This window comes from Myripristis murdjan, chromosome 7 (genome assembly GCF_902150065.1).
Source record: "Myripristis murdjan chromosome 7, fMyrMur1.1, whole genome shotgun sequence".
Taxonomy (NCBI): domain Eukaryota; kingdom Metazoa; phylum Chordata; class Actinopteri; order Holocentriformes; family Holocentridae; genus Myripristis; species Myripristis murdjan.
This window is the reverse complement of record NC_043986.1, coordinates 2,877,671-2,903,016: the sequence shown is the minus strand read 5'-3', so window position 1 is coordinate 2,903,016 and position 25,346 is coordinate 2,877,671. Positions and strand designations below refer to the sequence as shown.

Here is a 25,346-nt window from a genome sequence, read left to right as displayed (position 1 = left end):
ATCGCAACAAAAGTTTCCAGTTCCTAGATGTTTCATTCATTCATTTTTTAATCCATCCATCCACTGTTGCCATGGCTATGACATTATAAAGGAGGATGCCAACAACCAGCTCTTTCCTCAATTCCCACATTAATTCATTCATTCTTTCTTTCATCCATCCATCCATCCAGCACATGTTGCCATGGTTACCTCTGTAGCCAGGTGTTTGTTTCATTCACTCATTCCTTCATTCATTCTTTAATCCACCCACCCTGTGTTGCCATGGGTACATTATCAAGATTGTTGTGACTAAGTTGTGAGTTATTAATTCACTCATCCATCCATCCATCCTTCCGTCCCTCCCATGTTGCCATGGTTACCTCAGCAGCCAGGTAGTTGCCAGTAGCCAGGTGTTTGAAGCGGTAGAGGCTGTTCCAGTGGCCCGCCCCCCCTCGACACGGGTCGTGATGGACAACCTGACGGGCCAATCAGCACACAGAGATCTCATCACATGTTCACTACCTCTTGTGTGTGTGTTTTCTCTGTATGTGTGTGTGTGTGTGTGTGTGTGTGTACCTCGACCTCCCACAGGGCGTTGGAGCTGGTGGCCGAGGTCGCAGACTGTCTGAGCGTCGTTCGGAGGAAAACGTGGATTCTGCTCTTGTACTCGTCGCAGGTCAGGAACTTCTCCTGCTCGGCGTGGAACAAACGCACCACGTCGCCCTGCGGGGGGTGGGGGGTGGGAGGGGTGAGAGGGGGAGTTTGATTTGTAGTCTGTAGTGACATCATCACCCTATCAGTCCCAGAGTGGCATCATCACCCTACACAGTCACACTACACACACTGCACTGATTCAGTGAGAAGAAAACAACCCTAACCTCTGATTGGTCCATAATCTGCCCGTCAGTGAGTGGACTCATGATTTCCAGTGTGTTAACAGTGTTTTTTTGTTTTTTTTTCAGTTTACAACATAAATTTGATTGAATCAATTTCTGATCCAGGCCTGTTGTACTATATGTAAGGGATAATGGCCGCTTCACATCGGATGGTTCACGCCTGCGTCGTCCATTCATTTCTGATAACGGACACCTCGAAGGGCATTATCCTGCTTATACCATGGTCACTTAAGAAAGAAAGAAATATTAAATCACTTATTAATATGTTAATGTTGTTTTTACCGTTAAAATCGTACATTTTTCACAAGAAGCGGCTGAGTGGACTATTTAATATCTCTCGTTGTGACGCGTTGCCAAGGTAACCGGCTCTGGTCACAGAACCTGCAGCTCGGCCGGCCGCAGCTGTTATATTAGGCCAAATCAGTGGAGGGAAGTGAGATGATTGCTTAACGTTATGTTACGTGATACAAAGTATCATTTCAGAGGGCAAGTGCACCTCTTACCGGATGCGAAATTTTGTCCACAGATAGTTTCCTAAATCGTTTTTATTGCAAGAAATATTATCCACCATTCACTCTGATCTTTAAATGTGTATCAAGCAAGTAAGTAAGTTAGGTAAGCAAGACCGAAAGACAGGCGACAAACTATTTAAAATTAAATGCAACGTTGCCGTTGATCGTGACATTTGATAGAGATACTGGCATGTCCATCATAGTGGCATTTGAAGGACGGAGATTTTCTTCCGCTGCATCCCAGTCTTCAAAATGATCAAATTCACCTTTAATAGGTTAAAGGAAACTATAAAATCACTCATGTTTTGTCTACTGTCTTGCCGTTGTGATAAATAAACTGTGAACGTAGGTTAACGTATGTTCTGAGTTTCTGTTGCCACGGTTACCAACTAGCGTTTGAGCCAGTGCAATAATTTAGAACAATCAGGCTATTTGACCGGAACTTTTTTATAGGTGTCCTACAACACCTTTTAACGGACACCCTGCAGCCAATCAGAATCGAGTATTCACCCAGACCGTGGTATAATACATAACAGGGCTGGGTGATATATATTATACTGATAATGATGTTGATAAAAACGAGGTATCATGTGAAAGTTTGGAGTTCTGTCTTCTCCTGGTTTTAAAGGAGGCAGCACAGTAAACGGGCAGCAGCTTTAAGAACTTAATAGACTGTTCAAGGTGTTTTGTTATTTACCTCTACCTGCTTGGTCATCATATCCTCATTACTGATTATAGTTTATCAGAAATCTCATATTCATTTCTAAAAGCATCAATGGTCCAAACTTTAATAATGCCGAGGTATCCAGCTAAAAATTCTGTGATATTTGATTTTGTCCATATCACCCAGCCCTATTGCACAGTACAGTGAATTGTGCAGTATTGCATAGTGCTGTATATTGTACAGTGTGACATGGAGTGATGTAATAATAATAATGATTGTAAATTTTTTTCATATTTCAGCCGTGTGACTCACTCCTTTGAGGACTTCCTCTCTGTGGTCGCTGAACATCATGAACAGGTTGATTTTCCAACTGGTGTTGCAGTTCACAGAGTTCACCTGCAGAGGGAGACACACACACACACACACACACACACACACACACACACACACACACACACACACACACACAGAGAGAGAGAGAGAGAGAGTTAGTGAGTATAAATGAATGGATTCTGATGTTTTTCCTTCTTTACAGTTGATTTTGCCTCCTGCTGCCCTGAAGGAACAGAACATCAGTAATAATCTCACATCAACAAACTGATAAATAAGTGTAATAATAATATTTATATTAGTATCTGTGGTATATGGTATATTTCCTGCTGTTTGGGGAGTCCGGCTCACCTCCTTGCAGCCCGGGTGGTCAGTCAGCTCGTAGTTGGAGGCGTGGAGCGGCTGGCCGGCGTTCACCGGATTCAGGATGACTTTGTCTCCAACCACCACCTGGAAAGATCATTTTCTTAGCAGGAATGTCACGTATGGCTGCTGCTGCTGCCACCCAGAGAGGGAGACCTGGTGCTTTTCCACCTCAGACGAGCTGCTGCTGAGAGGAAACCAGCCAACAGGATCTGCAGCTCCAGGCTCATTTAACTCTCTGAAAGGAAGCAGCTCCTCACAATGAACTACTTTTACTTTTCATACTGAGACACCTGGAAGAAAATACGGTTGTGCTTTACTGAAGGAACGGGACAGGACAGGACTTTTACTTTGAAATGAAGCTACTTTTCCCCATTATGCTGTTGGTACGTTTACTGAAGAGAAGGATTGGAGAACTTTTTTCACTCTGGCTCTACTGTTACTGCTACGTCTGCTGCTTCTATACTATTACTACTAATACCACTACTACAAGTACTACTATGGATAATAATGATTATGATATGGCAGCTTTCAAAACATAAACAGAAAAATAAAAGGCAGAATGCATTATAGTGGCAATAAAATAAAAACAAAATAGTAAAATATTAAAATATTACAATGGAGCAGTGGTTCTCAGATGGGGTCTGCATCCCCCTAGTGGTATGTTGGAGTACTGTTGGAGATCATATTTAAAAAAAAAATGTGAATTTAAAAGAGGGGAGAGGTGTGGCTGGCCTGATCTCCCCCGGCAGGTCCGTCCAGAACGACGGGACCTTCAGGCGTCAACCTAGATCCAGGAATCTCTAAAAGGGACCGACCTGAGGACCTGAGGCCACGTGTTGGCTCACATGGGAGTCACAGATCATCGATGTGCTCACGCAAAAGTGACGATTAAAAACGCACAGGTGATACGAACAACATCACCATTTTTCTTCCCTTAAAGCAAACAGTAACAGTAACTTGGGATTCGTGTGTGTATGTGCATAGGTCTAAGCAGGTCACACACACACACACACACACACACACACACATGTGGTGCATTACATTGTCTCCGTTGGCACGCAGCTTCCAGAAGGGCTGTATGAAGAGCCAGGAGCCCTCGTTCCCCGTCCCGTCCAGAGTCACTCGCATGGCGTTCTTCTCCAGCAGCGCCGGCAGCCGCTTGTTCACCGTCAGATATTTATTACTCTTCATATGGAGCAGCTGAGAGAGAGAGAGAGAGAGAGAGAGAGAGACAGAGAGAGAGAGAGAGAGAGAGAGATCCATCACTGAGATCATCAGGTTCCTGTGTGTAATCTCTTCTATCTGTAAATGCTCGCTGCACAGCTGAGCTTCGCTGAAACCCACAGAATATTCATTTTATTGTACAAAATAAGTTCTCCTGAAGAAGCCTCCCGAGTCTTCTTCGAATCAAGACTTCCAGGATTTTGTCCCTAAATGAACCTTTATTCTGAAATTCCAAAGATCCAAAACATGAGCTGCTGAATTCGAGGGAAACGTGTCGGAAATGATGACACATGTAGATCTGTTCTATGTGATGTGACTCTGCAGCCGTAAAACAAAAGAGCGGGTTCCTGCTGACTCTGAAGAGACTTCAGGGGAAATTTAAAGTTAAGGTCAGAGTTGGGTGGGGGGCGGGGGGGTTACTGGAGTCACCGGAACAATAAAACTTACTGGAAAATTAGTAAAAAATGTGCAAAGTTGCTGTACGGAAAAAAACATGTTTTTTTTTTTAACACACACAGACATTCAGGATAACACACGACATAACATCATAACAACACAGGGCGTCCATAAAGTCTCTTTACAATTTAAAAAATCTATTACAAAAGCAACTGATGAGATATGTTCATCAGATTTGTTGTTATCAGAGTTTTTAATCACACTGCATTTGTGTATTTCAGGCGCCCTGCTGATGAAACAGGTTTATGTTAAATAAACCCCTAAAAAAATGGCGACTCCTCAAGAAAAGGCACAGTGTGTGTGTCGTGGTTTACTGAAACAAAATCGGACACCCAGACTCAGGTTAAGTTCTGTTAAAGGTATGGAGTATAGAACAAAGATACGGGACGTCAACCACCTGAGGCTAAAGGTCACTGATGTCATCGCCACCACTGATGAAGCGTCTCATCTCGATGAGCTTCATGCAGCTAATGTTCCCCATATAGAGGTGGATTAAATGAGGCCAAAAAAAAAAAAAAAAACCTTCACTATCTACTCCTCATTCTGTAATAACCAGAATTTCCCTGGTTGGGATCAATAAAGTATATCTATCTATCTATCTATCTATCTATCTATCTATCTATCTATCTATCTTATCTCCACAGATCTGTCCATTCATTTGCTTTTGTAATAAACGTGTCAAATTGTAAAGAGACTTATGGAGCCCCTGTATGACAACACAACGTGTGTGTGTGTGTGTGTGTGTGTGTGTGTGTGTGTGTAAAACATTGCAGTTTATTAATCTTCTGCATTACAATTTCAATTCCATACAACTACATTTTCAGGTGACCATAAGCAAATTCCACACACACACACACACACACACACACACACACACACTCACCAAAAGAACTGAAAGATAATGACACTGAGTCACTTTCTATCGGAAGAGACCACACCCGGTCTGACAGTGTGTGTGTGTGTGTGTGTGTGTGTGTGTGTGTGTGTGCGTGAATGTGTGTGTGTGTGTGTCTAGGTCAATATTGACATGAACAGATAGCGACATGTTGATACAGACCAAAGCAAAAAGTTACAGTGGGAGTGAGTGTGTGTGTGTGTGTGTGTGTGTGTGTGTGTGTGAATAAGATGCGAGTATACAGTGTGTGAAAGGTCTGTGTGTGTGTGTGTGTGTGCGCGCGCGCATGTGTGTGTGTGTGTGTGTGTGTGTGTGTGTGTGTGTGTGTGTCATACAGGGTAAAAGGTTGAACTCCAGATAACACCCAGTCATGCAGACTGTGTGCGTTGCCGTGGTGACGGGGCGTGCAGGTGTTCCTCTGCAGGGGCAGGAGGGGGCGGAGCCACAGCTCATTAGTTATGTTAATGATGATGATAATGACTGACCTGGATGACGGTGCCGTACTTCACCACGTCTCCATGCACCTTCTTGTTCTCTGTCTCGTTCTGCTTCTGCTCCAGGTTGGAGGCATGCTGCAGGACACACACACACACACACACACACACACACACACACACACACACACACACACACCACTTAAAGATGCATAATTCACTGAGCTTCTACACCAGATTTTAATGCAGTAGTAGCAGTTGTGGCTCTGTGTGTGTGTGTGAGTGTGTGTGTGTGTGTGTGTGTGTGTGTGTGTCACCTGTAGTTTCTGCAGCAGCACCACATCAGCGATCTTGTCCTTCTCATGTTTGGCCTGTTTGGCTTTCCAGAACTGTTTCTGTGCCGAGTATCGACTCATCGGACAAACTTTAAACAGACAGTCTGAGGGAGGAGGAGGCAAGGAGGCAAGGAGGCAAGGAGACAACGAGAGGAGACAAGGAGACAACAAGAGGGGAGGAGGAGAATAGAAAAAGAGAGGAGAAAAGGAGAGAAGACAAGGAGAGGAGAGGAGGAGAGGAGAAAAAGAGACAATGAGGAGACAAGGAGACCAGGAGAGGGGGCAAGGAAAGGAGACAAGGAAAGTGGAGGAGGAGAATAGAAAAAGAGAGGCGAAAAGGAGACAAGGAGACAAGGCAAAGTGACATGTAGAGGAGAAAGGAAAAGAGACACGGAGACAAGGACACAAGAAGAGGAGACAAGGACACAAGGAGAGGAGAGGAAGAGAGAGGACAAGGACAGCAGACAATGAGATAAGGAGAGGTGGCAAGGAGAGGAGACAAGTAGATAAGGGCACAAGGAGAGGAGACAAGGAGATGAGGAGTGGAGACAAGGAGATGAGGAGGGGATGAGGAGAAGCAACAAGGAGGGGGGATGAGAAGAGGAGACAAGGAGAGGGGATGAGGAGAGGAGACAAGGAGAGGAGACAAGACAAGGAGAGGAGACAAGAAGAGGAGAGGAGACAAGGAGAGGAAAAATTGCAGGTTAGATAACTGGATGACATGCAACTACAAATGTTCAATAAAATAATGTGATGTGATTATAAACATTATAAACAGAACAGAGTAGAAAACAAAACAAGGATTTGATTGGACGGCTGTGATTGGTCAGAGTGGTTAGTTCCAGGGTTGTGATTGGTCAGTGGACTGACGAGATGAAGCTAATTGGCTGTTTTGGTTCCAAACTGGAGAAGCATGTGTGTGTGTGTGTGTGTGTGTGTGTGTGTGTGTGTGTTCATGCTGTACACTGAGAGGATCTGCAGCTCATTTAAATTTCCCAAATGACCAAATATGGTCATCCTCCTTCCTGCAGCGTCTTCCTGCTATCAGCTGATTAATAATTCCCTCAGAGTGACTGAACAGCATGCAGGCACAGTGTGTGTGTGTGTGTGTGTGTGTGTGTGTGCGCGCGCGTGGGTGTGTGAGTGTGAGTGTGTGTTTGAGTGTGTGTGTGTGTGTCAACACAGACACTCGACCCTGCCCTACTAGAAAAACACTGCCAGAGATATCACAGTGTTCCCACCACACCCAACTGAGCCAGACCAGACTACAGGAGACCAGATCAGATCCAGACCAGATCAGACCAGATCAGACCAGACCAGACCAGATCAGATCCAGACCAGATCAGATCCAGACCAGACCAGACCAGACCAGACCAGATCAGATCCAGACCAGATCAGATCCAGATCCAGATCAGACCAGATCCAGACCAGATCAGACCAGATCAGACCAGATCCAGACCAGATCCAGATCCAGACCAGACCAGACCAGACCAGACCAGATCCAGATCAGATCCAGACCAGACCAGACCAGACCAGACCAGATCCAGACCAGACCAGACCAGATCAGATCCAGACCAGACCAGACCAGACCAGACCAGACCAGACCAGATCCAGATCCAGACTAGACCAGACCAGACCAGACCAGATCCAGACCAGACCAGATCCAGATCCAGATCCAGACCAGACCAGACCAGATCCAGATCCAGACTAGACCAGACCAGACCAGACCAGATCCAGACCAGACCAGACCAGATCAGATCCAGACCAGATCCAAATCCAGATCCAGATCCAGACCAGACCAGACCAGACCAGACCAGACCAGATCCAGACCAGATCCAGACCCAGACCCAGACCAGATCCAGATCCAGATCCAGATCCAGATCCAGACCAGATCCAGATCCAGACCAGATCCAGATCCAGACCAGGTCCAGACCAGACCAGATCCAGATCCAGATCCAGATCCAGACCAGATCCAGATCCAGACCAGATCCAGATCCAGACCAGACCAGATCCAGACCAGATCCAAATCCAGATCCAAACCAGATCCAGACCAGAGCAGGCTAAACTAGTTTATTCTCAAATGGGGTTCTGTGTCCCCCTAGTGGTACATTGGAGTACTGCAGGGGGGCACAGTAGTACGTGAGATTTTTTTGAAGAGTTTTAATTTAAACAGTATCAGTCATGCAAAGTTAAAAATTTGAATAAAAACGTAAATGTGAGTTTTCATAAGTCACATGTTCTCCTCAGGTCTCCCTCTGGGTTCCTGAAGGTGTCAGATGTGTGTGTGTGGTTTCAATCTGCTGCCGTGGTCGTGGAGCGAGGACGTTTGTTCACTCTGAGACCAAACCAATCCAGAAAGTGGATCAGTGGCTGAAGCTGGAAACAAGGAGGAAGAAGAGAAGAAGAAGCAGGAACACAAACAAGAGAATCTGCTCAGCATCAGGTTGTTGGTTCACCCTGATGGAGCTGGACTGACCCTCTGACCACAGGAGGCTCAACTGGTCAGGACCAGCTGGACTGACCCTCTGACCACAGGAGGCTCAACTGGTCAGGACCAGCTGGACCGACCCTCTGACCACAGGAGGCTCAACTGGTCAGGACCAGCTGGACCGACCCTCTGACCACAGGAGGCTCAACTGGACCAGCTGGACTGACCCTCTGACCACAGGAGGCTCAACTGGTCAGGACCAACTGGACTGACCCTCTGACCACAGGAGGCTCAGCTGGTCAGGACCAACTGGACCGACCCTCTGACCACATGACGGCTTTATCACTTTTTTTTTTTTTTTTTTTTTTGCTTTGCTCAGGAGGAACTGGGCTGGGAAAACCAACACAGAGAAGATAAAGGCTGTGGCTCAGAGCCTCGTCTCTCCGTGTGACTTCCTGCTGCATTTTTTCAGCACCAAAGGAATTCAACATCATCAGTGCCTTCGTCCAGCTACCCAGCATGCACTTGTGCGGCGTGCTGCAGGTCAGACGTGTTGTTCCCCCCCCCCGACGCCCTCACACCAGCTGTCTCTGTTTCCACTCGGATTATTTACAGTCCACAGGAAGTGATGTCATCGTCCCCGGTGCCGCTCAAAGTGGAGCGAGGCGAGGCGACTTTATTTATGAAGCCCATTTCAGCCACGGGGGGTTTGATGTGCTTCACACAAAAATAAAATATCAGCAACACAGTCACACAGCCTCAACCTGCTTTCAGTTTGAGGTTCCTGATCTATAATATCACTGATTCTTGAGAATTTGGATACATCATGTCCCACTAAGAAAAATGCTATTTCTGCTGGAAATGTACAACAATTTAATGAATAAAACGAATCAAGGGCATAATCAGGGGGTCCTTTGCACATTTGTAAGGTTCTTTTATAGGTTTATTTTTAATTTGTATTAATTTAATGATTATATGTTGGCCCATGGCCTACAAAACCAGTTGTTGATTAAAACAACAAAAAGTAATAATTTCACTGAATAATATCTTTACCACATACATCATAGTACATCATAATATGTATTAAAAACTACAAACGATGGGTTTTGAACAATATTTACTATTATTTTGTGGTTGCTCAAAATGTGTCCCAGATATTCGTCACCACCGTCAGATATTTATTTAAAAAATAATAATAAAAAACCTACAAGGTCAATTACATTCCTGAGGAGCCCTTTTCAAACCTTCAGCTCTACTGCATGCTTCAAGACCGCTCAGGCTCCTGGAAGTTTGCTATTTTCTCTTAAATCTCTTCATATTTTTGGACACTGCTACTGTCACAACCATAAATTGTCAACACTGTCACTTCTGTATAAAAAATATTAAATTAGATTATGGAATAAATGTATACTTTTTAAGAAGAGGTCTGATGCAGGTAGCAACAGGGCGAAAACAAGCTGGCTAATGTGAACAACTCATGCTGATCATGTGAAAGAGCAGGTTTTTGTCTCCACCGTCAGACGTCACCACCGTCAGGTTTTCTGTGTGACGGTGATGACTGAAGTCTGAAAAATGCTTATAACAGAGCTCAGGATTCTTATTTTTTGTACCAAATAGTTAAATAAAGTTGTTAAGCAAGAAGCCATTGACTTGAGTGGTATAAATTTTGGAAATGTATGTTTTAATGAGGCGTCACCACCGTCAGATTAGTGTCACCACCGTCAGAGGCAGTTATATTGGTTTTAAATGAATATGCTTACAATATGTTTCTTTGGTGCTGTTGAATTATTAAAGTAATAGTCTCTTTAATGCAAAAATATGTTTTTCAAATAAAAAAAAAAAACATTACGGTGACGGTGTTGACAAAAACAAAGTAGCCTAATAACTGGAAAAACCTATTTTATGAAAAAAATGCAAAATGAGGAGGTTGCACCGGTACATTGCTGAACAGCCAAGACCTTGGCCTATAATGATATACCTTCAGATTTTGTAATTTAACACACTTTTTTTTTTCAAAATTAAAACCTGTTTTATCCAAATTCCCAAGAATCAGTGATATTTAATCTATAATAATAAACTCTAACATGTAAAGAAACTTGAAATGGTCCTTTTTTTTTTTTTATAACCCTAACCCTTTTAATCCTAAAAGTGGCTAAAAATATGATTTTAAAAAAAGCACCAAAAGTGCAAAAAAACATAAATATAAAATTTAAAAAAAGATAAGTTTTTTAAAAAAATACCAGAACTGCCAAAATAGGATAAAAACAGCATTAAAAATAAGATAAATTAAAAAGAAAAACAGACATGACATAATAGAATAAAAATAGAATAATAAAATAACAAATAAAATAAATTAAAAAAGAAAAACACCAGAAGTGGCAAAATACAAAATAGGATAAAAATAAGATAAAAAATAAAATAAATTTAATAAAACACCATCAGTGCTAAAATATGATAAAAAACAAGATTAAAAAAAATAAGATAAATAAAAATAAGACATGTATTTCAGATCCACATGATCCACTGTGTAAATCAGCTTCAGCTTCAGAGCTGCTGGAAGGAGCCAGGCTAACGACTCACATAGACTTCAAGTCTTTATGCTAAGCTAACAGGAGATGCTACCCATAGGAACTGTTTTATTGGTTGAAATTTGAATCTAGTGCAGGATGATGTCACAGTTTCACAGGAAGTAGAGGTCATGTGAGGTCATTTCTTTGATTGTGTTGAAGGTGCCTTGCACAAGGGCACCTTAGCAGTGTGTGTGTGTGTGTGTGTGTGTGTGAGACAGTTCCTGCTATGCAACGAGGTCAATAAGCTACACACATACAGGTCGGTCTGCAGTACTAATGTACTGATGCACTAATGTAATAATGTAATAAAGTAATGTAATAATGCAGTATTGTACAGTACAGAACACATGATGCATTTTATTTCTTCATCATCGTTCACTTGAATGTACTTTACTGTTATTGTCATCAGGTGTTTCTCTTTATTCCCCCTTTATTTATGTAGAGAGAGAGAGAGAGAGAGAGAGAGAGAGAGAGGGAGAGGTCAATATTGACTCTCTCTCTCTCCTCCGGGCAGATCCTGGTTTTCAGAGAACATGAAACTGTTTCTCGATTGACTTCTCCTGTGTGTGTGTGTGTGTGTGTGTGTGTGTGTGCTTTAGGTAAACATCATTTACCTGTGTGTAATCACTCTCTATTGTACTGGAGAAATCTAAATGGACATTAAGGCTTAAATACATCTTGATTTAGGGAAATGACGTTTAACTCTCTCTGGCACACACACACACACACACACACACACACACACACACACTGAAAAACACAGTGTGTGCTGTTTTGTTCTCTTTCCGCCTGTTTTTACAGTCTGTTGACAGCAGACAAATACGCAAAAGTCAACAGAGCCGGCGCAAAAATATGAGACAGACGTTTGGTTTTGTTTCATGACGATGTAAAAAAGACGAGGACGCGGCGTGTAATGTGTGTGTGTGTGTGTGTGTGTGTGTGTGTGTGTGTGTGTGTGTCACCGTCTGTGAAACGTGATGAAAATGAAAAATGTAAATGTGGATGGAAATCAGGCCGTGGGTGTGGGAAGCCAATTCAAACGCCGTCTTGTGGGGTTTTTTTTTATTTTTTTTTTTTTTTTTAAATCATCATGACACAGAATCAAAAACAAAGCAAAAACAGTCCTAAGTCTGTCTGGAAACAGAAAAAAAAAAAAAAAAAAAAATCAGACCAGCTAGCAGCTTTTTCCAAGCACATTATAATCAACATAATCAAGCTGATAATGTGATTGGCTCTGCTGTTGATCCATAAAGTATTCAACCTTTTACACTCTGTGTTTACTGTGTTCTCCTCTGATATTGTCATAATTATCAGGCTTATCAGCTGCTAATGAGGCTTTTATTTGATGCACCACATTAACTTTAACACGCTCTGTAATGAGACACGCCTTTCACTCCTCACAAACAAATCTGTCCTTTTAGATGTTTTCCACACTTTACTGAACGTCTGCATGTGACCTCCAGTGATGTGCTACACACTGCCGGTTACTTTTTAAACAAAGTACTGCGTTACTTTACTGAGTTCCTCCCTGTGGAAAATACTTTGTTCCACTCCTCGTCACGTTCCTGATGGGTTCCTGCGTCGCCTTGACCCGAGCTGCGTCGCCACGTTCCTGATGGGTTCCTGATGGTTTCCTGATGGGTTCCTGATGAGTTCCTGATGGTTTCCTGATGGGTTCCTGATGGGTTCCTGATGGGTACTGCATTATTTTCCACAGGGAGTTTCTCCCTGTGGAAAATACTTTGTTCCACTCCTCATCATGTTCCTGATGGGTTCCTGATGGGTTCCTGATGGGTTCCCGATGGGTTCCTGCTCGCCTCGACCCGAGCTGCGTCGCCACGTTCCTGATGGGTTCCTGATTGGTTCCTGATGGGTTCTTGATCGGTACTGCATTATTTTACTGAGTTTCTCCCTGTGGAAAATACTTTGTTCCACTCCTCGTCACGTTCCTGATGGGTTCCTGATGGGTTCCTGATGGGTTCCTGCTCGCCTCGACCCGAGCTGCGTCGCCACGTTCCCGCCCGCTGACAGCAGAACGTCAGAGGTCACAAACCCCCCGTCCTCAGCACGTTCCTGTCTGCTCTTTAATGAAGGAACAACAGAACGTCTGATGTCGTCACTGAGTTTAGGAACACTAACACGTTCCATTACTGTGAGCGTTTTACAGGAAGAGAAGAAGAAGAGGAGAGTTTTATATGGAGGAGAGGAAGAAGGGAAGTTTTTTAGGAAGAAGAGGAGGAAGAGGAAGAGGAGGAGGAGAGTTTTATAGGTGGAAAAGAGAGAAGAAGGAGAAGACGAGGTAGAAAAATCGATGTAAGGGTCGATCTGTTTTTCTTTCTTCCAAACACGAGACGCTGCAAAACGCCCAAAAAACGACGTCTGGGCGCTGAAACCAAACGCACCGTTCAGTTCTCCAGGACCTCGCGGTTCTTTCCACGACTTTCCTACCAGTTTTTGAATTTCCCAGGTGTTCTTCATGACTAGATCCAAAAATTCATCCAGAACCTTCCAGGATTTCCAGGTTTTTTCCAGGACACCCGGTGGAGTTGGCTGGGGGGGCGGGGCCTGCTCTCTGCTGACCTGTCAATCACTCTGCTCCACTTTAAAACTAGTTGGACTGTTGAGCTTCTCACAGGACACATCGCTCCACTCAGCACACAGCAGATGGTGTGTGTGTGTGTGTGTGTGTGTGTGTGACACCTCCTCAGAGAGCGGCCAGTGGAAAACTCTCTCTGCCAGCGGTCTCTGATGAGCCACACTGGACGCACATCACACACTGCATGTATGTCAACACACACACACACACACACACACACACACACACACACGAGGCCTGAAAACTCTAAAACTATACTGGGGCACCGACATCATCAGACAAAGTTGTGTGTGCTCTTTTCTCAAGTTGTTGTGTGTGTTGGTCAGTGTTGGAAATCAGAGCACACACACACACACACACACACACACAGGTCTGATCCTACCTCTGAACTTCTTGGGGGGGTTCTCCAGGTCTCCCGCCGTCGGTTCCACCACACAACGGTCATCTACCAACCTGCACACACACACACACACACACACACACACACACACACACACACACACACACACACACACAAGGCATGTCAGTGTGTCAGATTAACAGCAGCAACATCACAAACCAGAGAAAACACAAATTCACCCTCTGTCAAAATTAAAAAAAAAAAATAATAAAATAGAGATACAGAGAGGGAGAGAGAGAGAAAGAAAGAGAGAAAATGATCAAAATGTTTTTTTTTTTTTTACTTTTCTTTTCTTTCTTTTTCCTGCTTTTGTTACGATGCTCGTTGCCCTTTTTCTCATCTTTTAAACAGAAATCTGTGGAGACTTCCAGGTTTCAAAGGATTAAAGCCAGACCAGGTGTGTGTGTGTGTGTGTGTGTGTGTGTGTGTGTGTGTGTGTGTGTGTGTGTGTGTGTGTGTCTCCACATGAGCCTCCAGCTGTGTGACCACAACACACACACACACACACACACACACACACATCTTTACTGAAAAAAAATTAAGCCGCCAAGAGCCTCTCTGATACATTGTTGATACTCTGTAACCATGGCAACGGAGCTCCGCTTTGTTTGCAACAATAGACGCCGTTTATCCTGCTACATTTCACCAAATGTATCCTTCCAATCAGCACTGAGGATTAATCTGCTGTTTCATAAGGAGGAGATGAGGAAGAGGAGGAGGAGGAAGAGGAGGAAGAGGAGAGGAGGAGGAGGAGGAAGAGGAGGAAGAGGAGGAGGAGGAGGAAGAGGAGGAGGAGGAGGAGGAGGAGGAGGAGAGGATTACAGAAGAAAGAATTTTATAAGACGTGTTTTACAGAAAGAGAAGAAGAGGAGGGGAGGTTTAAAGAGGAAGAAGATGAAGAAGAACAAGGAGAGGAGGAGGAGGAGGAGGAGGAGAGAGTTCTTCATCGGTTCAGGCTGGAGGCTGATCAGCTGATCAGGTGATTGATGGATGTTGTCAGTATTGATCGTGGACGTGATCGGTGGAGGAGAAACCACAGCGCCGCTCCTCCAGGCCTCCTGTTACTGCAGAGACCAGGACAGGTCCCAGCAAGACTCTGTGTGTGTGTGTGTGTGTGTGTGTGTGTGTGTGTGTGTGTGTGTGTGTGTGTGTGTGTGTCTTTGGTCATTAGAGCTAATCAGCCTAAAATCAATGTTTAGGAAACAGAGGGGCTCTATAGAGACAGACAGAGGCCCCTGGCAGTCCTGAGGCACCACACACACACACACACACTCACTCACACACACACACACACACACACACACACACACACACTGCAGATTAACAGTCAGATGTTGCTGATGTGTGTGAATGGACAGGTAATCCTCCTGACTGCTGCCTGTCTACTGTCTGCATGAAGAGACACTTAAGAGGTGTGTGTGTGTGTGTGTGTGTGTGTGTGTGTGTGTGTGTGCGTGTGTGTGTGTGTGTGTGTGTGTGTCCTGGGTCCAGGTGCTACTATTGTGCCTATTACTGCATGATTATTTTGTTCCCTGAACTCGTCCTGGATGTTCTTGTTTTGCTGAGCTCGGGACTCTTGTGGGCGTCGGCCACTGGGCAGCGGGTGTGCAGCTCCCAGCCAATCACAGCGCAGCACAATGCCATATCGACAGGACCGCGTCCAATGGGAAGCTGTGAAAATTGTGGGCCGCAGAAAAAAAAGAAATGTAGTGTGGAGAGACTAGTAGGGCCGGAGCTCACTGAGGAAGAGGAGCACGACGAAGAGCTTCGGCCTGTTTTTACCTGCGACAGCGGCCTAACGTTACTACACCATCCTAGGAAACAAGAGCTGGCTGCGCTATCCTAAATCCTAAATCCTAAATCCTAAACCGGCGATGGAGAGAGGGAGGTAGATTTTCTCAGGGCTTCTACTGAGGCTAAAGCAAGTTGGCTTTATATACATATTATATATTATATTATAGGTGAGTTAATTCGGGAGGTGGAGCCACATGTGTCCAAGTGGACGTGTCACAAGGTTGTACTGATTGAGTAAAATCCCCGGGTCACACCACACACACACAAGAGGCAGAGGTGGAACTATGTGTAAACTAATTTATTGACAAGGTAGATTGGGCAAATAAAATATTAAAAATAAAAATATAGCACAGCTGCTGGCTTATGATAAAACAATAAAACGTGCTGGCGTAAGTGTCCAATTAAAACAGTCTTTCCTCTAAACCAGTGTTTCCCAACCTTTTTTGTCTTGTGTACCCCCTGAGCCTTTTTGTCAGACCACGAGTACCCCCTCACTCATACGTGGCTACGGGGGGCGGGGGGGTAAACAGCAAAATCTCAGAGAGTAATTGCTGTCTGGCACGATTGTACATCTCTCTCTGAACTCTCTTATGCTCCTTTGAAATTTGCCATTAAGTGCTGAGCCCTCAGCATGTTCATAGGTTTTAAATAATGCTATTAAAAGCAATAATCCTAATTTCTTTGCTCACTGTTCTATTTCCACTACAGTCCATCAAAGTAGCTTTACAAGAACTAGAAACTCAAAATAAGCTCTAAAACTACAGGAAATACCTTGAATAATCCAACTACATCAAACTATTCTTCAAAAAAAATTATTGTAGTGTCAACAAAAAACAAAGCAAGATATGGCATCAAATAGTGACATACAGTATATGTTTGAGCTGTACACTGTCCCTTTAAGATCAAATAAGAAAATGACATGAAACTATGCCACAAAATAATGCAGTTTAAAATGCAAAAAAAAGATATCTATCTAGAGACAAACTCAAAATATCAGTAAAATCTGAACTATTTCTGACATTAGTATCCTGACAGACTTTTTGAAAGAATAAAAAGCTCAGTATTTGCTCCTCCTGTGGTCTGTGGTCTGTCCTCTCTCTCCCTCACTGTCCTGCACTCGCTTCAGCCTGTAAACAGTCATTAGCTGTTAGCTTAAACAGAGAGCTGAAAGAGGCAGGGTTTGGACCAAGCAGGGGAAAATATCGCTTTTCATATTCCAGCCTTGTGCTTGGTGAACAAGTGGTGTGATAAATGACTCACTGGCTTTCACTTGAGGAGGTTTTCTTGCTAGTTCTCATCAGGCTGCTGCCTCTCAGGCTGACGGACTGAAAGTTACCGAGCTGCCGCTCTGCCGGGAGCAGGATGCGGACCAAACCACTGTGAGGCATGGGGGGGTCATAACTTTTAAACACTTAAAAACACACTATTTTACATTTATAATTAGCACCGCTTGCATTGCACTTTCATTGAATATTACTACATTATTCAAAATTTATGGACGGAGGGGTCTTGTCCCCCCCGACACCCCCGGGATTTCCGCCTATGTTTTCACGTACCCCCTGCAATGTGCTCGCGTACCCCTAGGGGTACGCGTACCCCCGGTTGGGAAACACTGCTCTAAACAGTCTATATGAGTAATATGCTCAGTCCATTCCGGCGGCGTCCCGGTATCAGTCCGACCGTGTGCGTGGCGAGGCTCCGTCGGGGCGCGCATATAAGCCGCCTGGGCGCACTCTCCTAACAGCCCAAACTTTAGGACCACCCGCTATCCGCTATCCCTTAAGTGTGTGCGCAAGATAGCAACTTTAGGGATAGCGCATGAAACACGCCCACGGACACACCTCCAGGCGCAAATGACGGAGTCGGCATAAGGATAGCGGGTAGCGTGGGCGCAAGATACCGTTTAGGGATAGCGGAAGTTCCTAAATCCGCAATTTGCAGGTAGCAGGTAGTGGCAGCGGGTAGCGGGTGGCACAAGATAGGGCCCTAGAGTTTTGAGTGCATAAGTGCATTCACACTGAAAATACTAACAAAATGCAGTGCACTGTAAATACCCGGATGTCCACTCAAAACGGTCCAAAAGTTGAGTGTGGAACGATGGACACTTCTCACCCTCACGGCACCACTGACCAGAAGGAGCTACCTAAAAAAGCTGAGGTGACTTTTCGTTTTATGACTGTTAATGTGTCACTTTATTAAGTTTTAATTTTTTTTCAGGCGAGAAAGTAACTACGTAGATTCCAAATATGTGGTCAGTTTGTCCAAATAGCGTCTGTTTTGAAAATTACTTCGACGCTTTCGGATAACGCTGAAGCTAGCGATTGTGCAAAGTACAGTCACTTCTGGTTGTTTACAAAAATAAAACTCTGATACCTTAGAAGTAGTGGTGATGCTTTTATTTTGAAGATAGGATGTGCCCATAGGCGGTTCTAGGGGGTGGCAGGGGGTGGCAGCTGCCCCCCTAGAAAAATGCCTTGCCACCCTAGTTGCCACCCCAATTTCAGACAATTTATTTATTTATTTTTTAATTGTGGCTGTTCGGAAACTCTCTGTTACGAGACTCAAATGTCCGAGTGCAAGTAAATGCAGCAAAAGATGACACTCCTACTATTTAAGGGGTTGATAAATGAATAAATAAATAAATCAAAATATATATTTCTAATGCCACCTTTTGGTTTTCTATTCAATGCTTTACTCATGTGCCACAATAATAGAATGTTTTTGAGTTGAAATATCCTCATTTGGGGGTTTTCCAAGCAAATACTGATATATGTGATCGTTTGGTATTAAATCAGCATATATATTTCTGCCACCCCTTAAAATCTCCATGCCACCCTCTTGCCACCCCATGAATATTTGTCTAGATCCGCCCCTGGATGTGCCTTAAATAACTGGCTGTCCACTGCAGTGCCGCTGTGAGCGACGGCTCAAGCAGACGGCCTCAAACTGCAAGAACAACAAGCATTCATGTTTCCACCGTCGTGCCAAAAGACCCTGTGACCCGCCCCTCACACGCCGAGAGAGGGAAACAGGAAGTGAAGGGGTTAAAGCCTGCAGACCCGGCACCATCTGACTCCTGCAGAGCCACCGACCACGAGACGTTTCTCCTTTGGACGCCACTTTGTGTGTTGTCTATTTTAACGGCCTCGTACCGACACCTCCGTTTTTTCAGGTTCCCCAGTTTCTGGCGGCCCTGTCCCGTCGTGAGTCGGATCCCCACCTCTGCCAGCTCTCTCGTTAAATATCTCATAACGTCCTCCCTCATTTTGGCGAACACCGTCGATTTGGCGTTGGGCGGCGAGCAGAGCCCTGATGTCCTCCACCTTTCTTTCCTCCACCGTCGCCCCGCCCACAGCCAGATAAGCCACGCCCACCGCCAGATAGGCCACGCCCTCGGCCAGGTAAGCCCCGCCCACCAGCATTAGCTCCGCCTCAGAGCTGGGTCAGCCCTGTGTGGCCCCATAGGGATCCTCTGGGCCCTCAGCAGCTGGAAACCGGGCGGGACAGTCCCACCGAGGAGCAGCAGAGCCCGGAGGAGAGCGAGGAGCCCCAGCTGGAGCCTCGGCAGAGACGCCAGGTGAGATTAGAGCCACAGTGGAGAGACGGTTAATGTACATAAGCCTAAATCTTGCCCTTATTAAAAATACACAGATCTATGAATATGCAAATAGTCTCGGCCCACCCCGGCTGGTGACCCGAGCTCTGTTCACACAGCCAGGACGGAGCATTTAGTGAAAAACACACAAGTCTACAAATTATATCAAGACTTTAGATTACGTTACTGACTGTGAGCAATGTAACAGAATAAATTATAGATTATATTTTGGAGCACGTATTGAATAGAAATGTATGCAAGTAGGATTATTCATGTTCAGGCTCATTATCAGTATGTGACCTTCTGCTTATATATTTAACATTATAAAAACATTATAACTGCTGTTGCTGCCAACACTGATGCTACAAAGTGATCAGAACCACACATCAGACTGGGACACACACACACACACACACACACACACACACACACATATATGCATACACACAAAGCCAGCTAACTGCCTTAACTGCAGACACACAGATGTATGAGCGTCATTGACTTAATTTACTCATTATGGAATTACGTCACTCACTCCTACACACACACACACACACACACACACACACACACACACACACTGAATACAAGCAGACTATAGGGATAAGCACCGTGTAAACTCATTATCAGAGTTACAAAAGCACAAAGAGGCTGTTTATTGTTGAAAAGTTAAATTAAACATGGAGAAAATGATGATTTAATCACATTATTCAATATCTGCAAATACCAGAGGAGCCACGTCCTCCCTGCCTTTTAGAAAGCACCTGTGTGTGTGTGTGTGTGTGTGTGTGTGTGTGTGTGTGTTTCAGACCTCCCATGCAGCCCACCAGCGCTACAAAAACAGCCAATCAGGGCTTTTGTCTGCCTGTCAGGTGTGTCCCAGGTGTGTGTGTGTGTGTGTGTGTGTGTGTGTGTGTGTGTGTGTGTGTGTGTCTGTCAGGACACCTGTATTCAAGCACTGGTGATTGCTCCATTCATGGCACACACGTACACACACACACACACACACACACACACACACACACACTGGCGCACAGAGGCGGAGCTGCCAGGTGATGTTCTGCTGCAGCACGACAGGAGCTGATTCATTATAGTGACAGCTGCTTAGACCTGTCTGTCTGTCTGTCTGTCTGTCTGCCTGCCTGCCTGTCTGTCTGTCTACCTGTGTCTGTCTGTCTACCTGTCTGCCTGTCTGTCTGTCTGATGCCTGTCTGTCTGTCTCTCTGTCTGTCTCTCTCTCTCTCTGCCTGTCTGTCTCTCTCTGGTGTTTAAATGGTTGTGAAATTTTGTTTGTTTGTTTGTTTGTTTGTTTGTTTTAAACATGAAAATGACCTGAAATTTGATAAACTAAACAAAATTATCAAAAAGCCAATAGAGAAAAATCCAGAATACTACATTTATCATAATAATGACAATTATTATAATAATTATTATTTGTAGTAGTAGTGGTGGTAGTAATAGTATATTTGAAATAGAACAAAAAAACCATAACATTGCCCAGAAATGTATAAAAAGATCATTTCCATGAAATGAGTTGAGTAGCTCAGCAGTTAGCTCGCTCACCGGCCAGCAGGCCATCAGCTGACGCTTCAGTCTGCGGCTCAGGCTCAGAGCAATGAGGTCAAAATCAAATAATACCACGTTTAAATTCAGGCATTAGTTTGAAACGCCACACAGAGAAATTTTAATCTTGGAAAGAAGCTCACATTTTAAACATCTGATTTTAAACTGATATCTCGACTTCTGTGACTCCATATGAAGCGCGCTGAATTTTCCAGTAATGTTCTGTATAAATGACGTCTGACTGACTGATCTGTTGCCGGCGCAGTGTGACTGATCTCTGAGCTGTTTCACTTTAATGTCTGTCTGTTTGCCGCTTGTCTCAACATCTGATCAAATCAAGAGTAAACACACGCACATATCAACACACTCCGCTCGTCTCTCCGTCAACCTGCAGCACACACACATTTGAATGTGGCTTCACACATTTGAATAAACACAGAAGCGCTCCATTTGTGTATTCTGCAGGTCAGCTGATGGGCCTCACGCTCTCAGGATGAGGTGAACTCCTTCAGTCTGGGAATCGAACTCGGCACTCGGCCTGTTGGCTCATTCCAGCTGCAGGTGAGCTGGGACTCAAAGAGCATGAACAGTCAGTCAGAAGACGGCGTGTAGCGGATCAGCCGCTCTGCTAACAGCCTGAGGCCAAACCGCAGAGCCACGACAAACAGGAGCGACAGCACCGTGATCCACATGGACGTGTAAAACAGAACTAAAATAAAACAGAGCGCCTGAACAGGAAGAGTAAGTGTGTGTCAGTGTTTACACACCTCCGCTCTCCAAAAACACAAGTGAGACCGGCACAATCCATTCCAGGTGAAACGCAGCAGTAAAGGAGCCACTTGTGCAACTTAACTTGAGCTTTATTACAGTTTTATTACTGTTTTCCAGTCAAACTTCACACGACAGCATCATTAACTGAATGATAGCAGAGCCAGTGTCTACACGGAGATCCTCCACCTCCAAGAACATGCAGTTTCACCTGCAGGGGGCGATGTAGCTCACTAACGTTGGGGCCATGGAACAAGGACAGTAACAGTCCAGTTACCGATCAATATTTGGAATCGAATGGACTGATTATTTTATAGCATTCAGCCCCACGGACCGCCATTTATTCTACTGTGTAGCAAATGCTCAGCACTGCCCCCGGTGGACAAAACACTGAACTGCACTCCTGCTTTTCTCTCTGTACAGCCTTTGATACAAGCGTCCTCTCAGTTTTCACTTTGGGGAAAGGTGGTTTTCCAACACGGCGTGCGGCTGCAGGACGGGCGTCTGTTCGACATCCCGCTCCCTGTTTGCCGGGGAGGAGGTGAAGGTCAGAGGTCACGCCTAACGGGCACAGAGTGGAAGCTTCAGCCGCAAAAACGACTGGGTTAAAGCAGAGAATCTCTAATACAGGGAGAAGTGGCACTCCCGTCTGACTTCCGGGTCTCGGAAACCCGTCTCTGTCCATGTGAGGGCGCTCACGGGCGAGTGCAGAATGAATGGGAGTCTATGGGGATACACCCCTAAAACCCACTTTTCTCTGGAAATAATTTTTTGTCAAGTAATTTGAATACTGTTTTCAAAAGTTGGGGCTAAAAAAATACACTCAGCTGAATATTGGATTTTTTAAGTTCACCTATCTGTTCTAAAAAGCCGTTCAAAAAGTGTGATGACGTCACACATTGAGAGGTGCTGCTTTACGGCGATTTCCAGAGCCCGTCTCCGGAGAGCAGACGGAGACACTCAGAGAGCCCGTCTGTGCTGTATTAGACATTCTCTGTACACACAAATATCAACTTTGATGGAAAAGTCCTCCTTAAGAGTGGGGTTTCTCGTTTCTCTTGGTCTTCAGGTGCCATCAAGTGGGATCCCTCGTCGTAAACAGCCGCAAGTCCGTCACTGACCAATCAGCATTCATTAGCAAATACTAGCGTGTTATGGCCAACAACAGCCCAACCTGTAGGAAACTGAAAGGATATAAGTTCTCGCTAATTTCACTTTTATCCTATAATCCATATTGAACTTTCAGAAACTACAACAGTATTTGCGATTTTTCAACCATAAACAGGAGTAAGAGCCAAATTTAGCCGTTTAGCTCCATAGAGCCCCATTCATTCTGCAGTCGCCCGCGATCACCCCCAGTGGAATTACGGTGGAACTGCAACCAAGTTTGATACAATGGGGGTTAATGGAGAGTGGCAAGGCTCGTCGTAGACGGGCTCTGGTTAAAGGCAGAATGAGTAGGATTTTCCTTAAAAAAAACAAAAACAATCCATCCATCCCATCCATCGCCTGCTGTGACGGACTTTGTCGCTCCTTCTACAACATCACATGTGGGCATTCTCTGGGCAACGATAGGATATTTGCAGATATTACAAAGTCTGATGGATATGAGGCGATGTCATTCTGCTGGTTTATCACAGTCGGTTGCATCAGAGCGTCGTGTTTCTCTTTCAGCTGCCCGGCAGGTTCCCGGTGTTTCCTGAGGATCTGACCTCGTCCCGGCAGCCGATTTGTCTTTCCTCTGAAATCCCAAATGTTTCCTCTCTGCTGATTCATTCCCGCGAGGGCAGAAGATAACAGCGGCACGATTTGAATGTTTACGAAGGTGGCGTGCTTGGACGGAAATGGTGACACAGACGTGTTACGGGAATTTCAAAATAAAGGCGTATCTCCGTGATGACGATAATGGACTTTCAATATCAATATCAATATATATCTTTATTTGTCCCCAATGGGGCAATTAGTTCCACAACAAAGGGAGCACACACAACAAAAAATACAAACACGTATGACATAGGGAAAAAAAAAAAAAAAGAATAAATAAATGGTCACTTGAATTTGAGAGATCATCATTAAAATAAATAAATAAATAAATAAATAAAAATAAATAAATAAATAAAATAAAAATAAAAATAAAAATAATAAATAATAAATAATAAATAATAAATAAATAAATAAATAAATGGTCACTTGAATTTGAGAGATCATCATTAAAATAAATAAATAAATAAATACATAAAAAATAAATAAATAAATAAATAATAAAAAAAATAAATAAATAAATGGTCACTTGAATTTGAGAGATCATCATTAAAATATTAATAAATAAATAAATAAAAAAATAAAAAAAATAAAAAATAAATAAAAAATAAAAATAAATAAATAAATAAATGGTCACTTGAATTTAAGAGATCATCATCATCATAAAAAAAAAAGAATAAATTAATGGTCACTTGAATTTGAGAGATCATCATTACGAATTACCTTTTCATTTTCACTTAGCATTGATTATACTCGATCACTGGTCGTGTCCAGATTGATGGATCATTACTGGACACACCATCTCTTTACAGTGGGAGTCTACGGGGACTAAACGGCGTTAAATGACACATGAAAAGTAAAAACTGTGTCGTGAAAACGCAGAAAATGACCTCACACATCGGTGTGTGTTCCTGATGCGGCGTTCGGCAACACCGGGCCGTCCCGCCACGCCGCCTCACACACACACCGAACCACGCAGGAAACAAAACCAGCCCTGTTGGTGTTCGTGGAAAGAGACAACAGCATTTGACTGTAGGGAAACTAGCAGGGCTCACACACACACACACACACACACACACAGTCCTACTCATATTACTCTCTCTCTCTCTCTCTCTATTTTTATTCACTGGTCACACTGAGGGGAAATAATGATAAACAGCCTGTTAGCCCTGCTCACATTTTCCATTTGAATTAATGGGCAACACAAATCCATTCGCTACATTTTCATTCATTCATCCACAACACATCCATTCACCGTGTTCAGCATGTGGACTTATAACAGGGCCTGATGGATCTCCCCTGTTTGGTTACACTGTGAGGATTTCCCATTGAGATGAATGGGTAACACTGTGTATTCATCACATAAGTGTGGCCTGTCACACGGTAGCACTGTTAGCACTTCCTATTGAAACAAAGGGGAAGCACTTCAAACCACAGAGGGACCTGCCATTGTTTTTTTTTTTTTTGTTTTTTTTAATCCAAACTGATTAGAACCACGTGGAATCACAAACTACTTACTTGTTTATCATTGTTTTGCATTGTTTGTTTCCATTCAAACCAATGGGAAGCACATACCATCATAAGGATGCCTATCACTCTTTAGCACAGTCAGCATTTTTTGTCTTTCAAAGCAAAAAGAAACATTTCAAGTCCTACAGTGAAGATCGCGTGTTAGCATGTTTCTATTCAACCCAATGGAAATCACTTAGTCATAAAGGTAAAACAAAGTAGCTCATCGCCTGTTAGCATGGTTAGCATTTTCCATTCAAACAAATGGGAA

At 44.0% G+C, this 25,346-nt stretch overlaps 1 protein-coding gene across 2 annotated transcripts in view; it reads right to left on the bottom strand.

Moving 5' to 3' along the window:
• itpr3 (inositol 1,4,5-trisphosphate receptor, type 3) overlaps positions 1 to 25,346 on the bottom strand; it is a 91,961-nt gene that overhangs the window by 62,166 nt on the left and 4,449 nt on the right. For both annotated transcript variants that reach the window (XM_030055315.1, XM_030055316.1), the window contains exons 2-9: positions 14,068 to 14,138; positions 6,074 to 6,195; positions 5,808 to 5,894; positions 3,789 to 3,947; positions 2,733 to 2,831; positions 2,364 to 2,447; positions 556 to 702; positions 360 to 455 (exon numbers count right to left, since the gene is read on the bottom strand). In XM_030055315.1, coding sequence (XP_029911175.1) covers positions 360 to 455; positions 556 to 702; positions 2,364 to 2,447; positions 2,733 to 2,831; positions 3,789 to 3,947; positions 5,808 to 5,894; positions 6,074 to 6,195; positions 14,068 to 14,138 — 865 coding nt within the window. The remainder of the gene's footprint in view (positions 1 to 359; positions 456 to 555; positions 703 to 2,363; positions 2,448 to 2,732; positions 2,832 to 3,788; positions 3,948 to 5,807; positions 5,895 to 6,073; positions 6,196 to 14,067; positions 14,139 to 25,346) is intronic.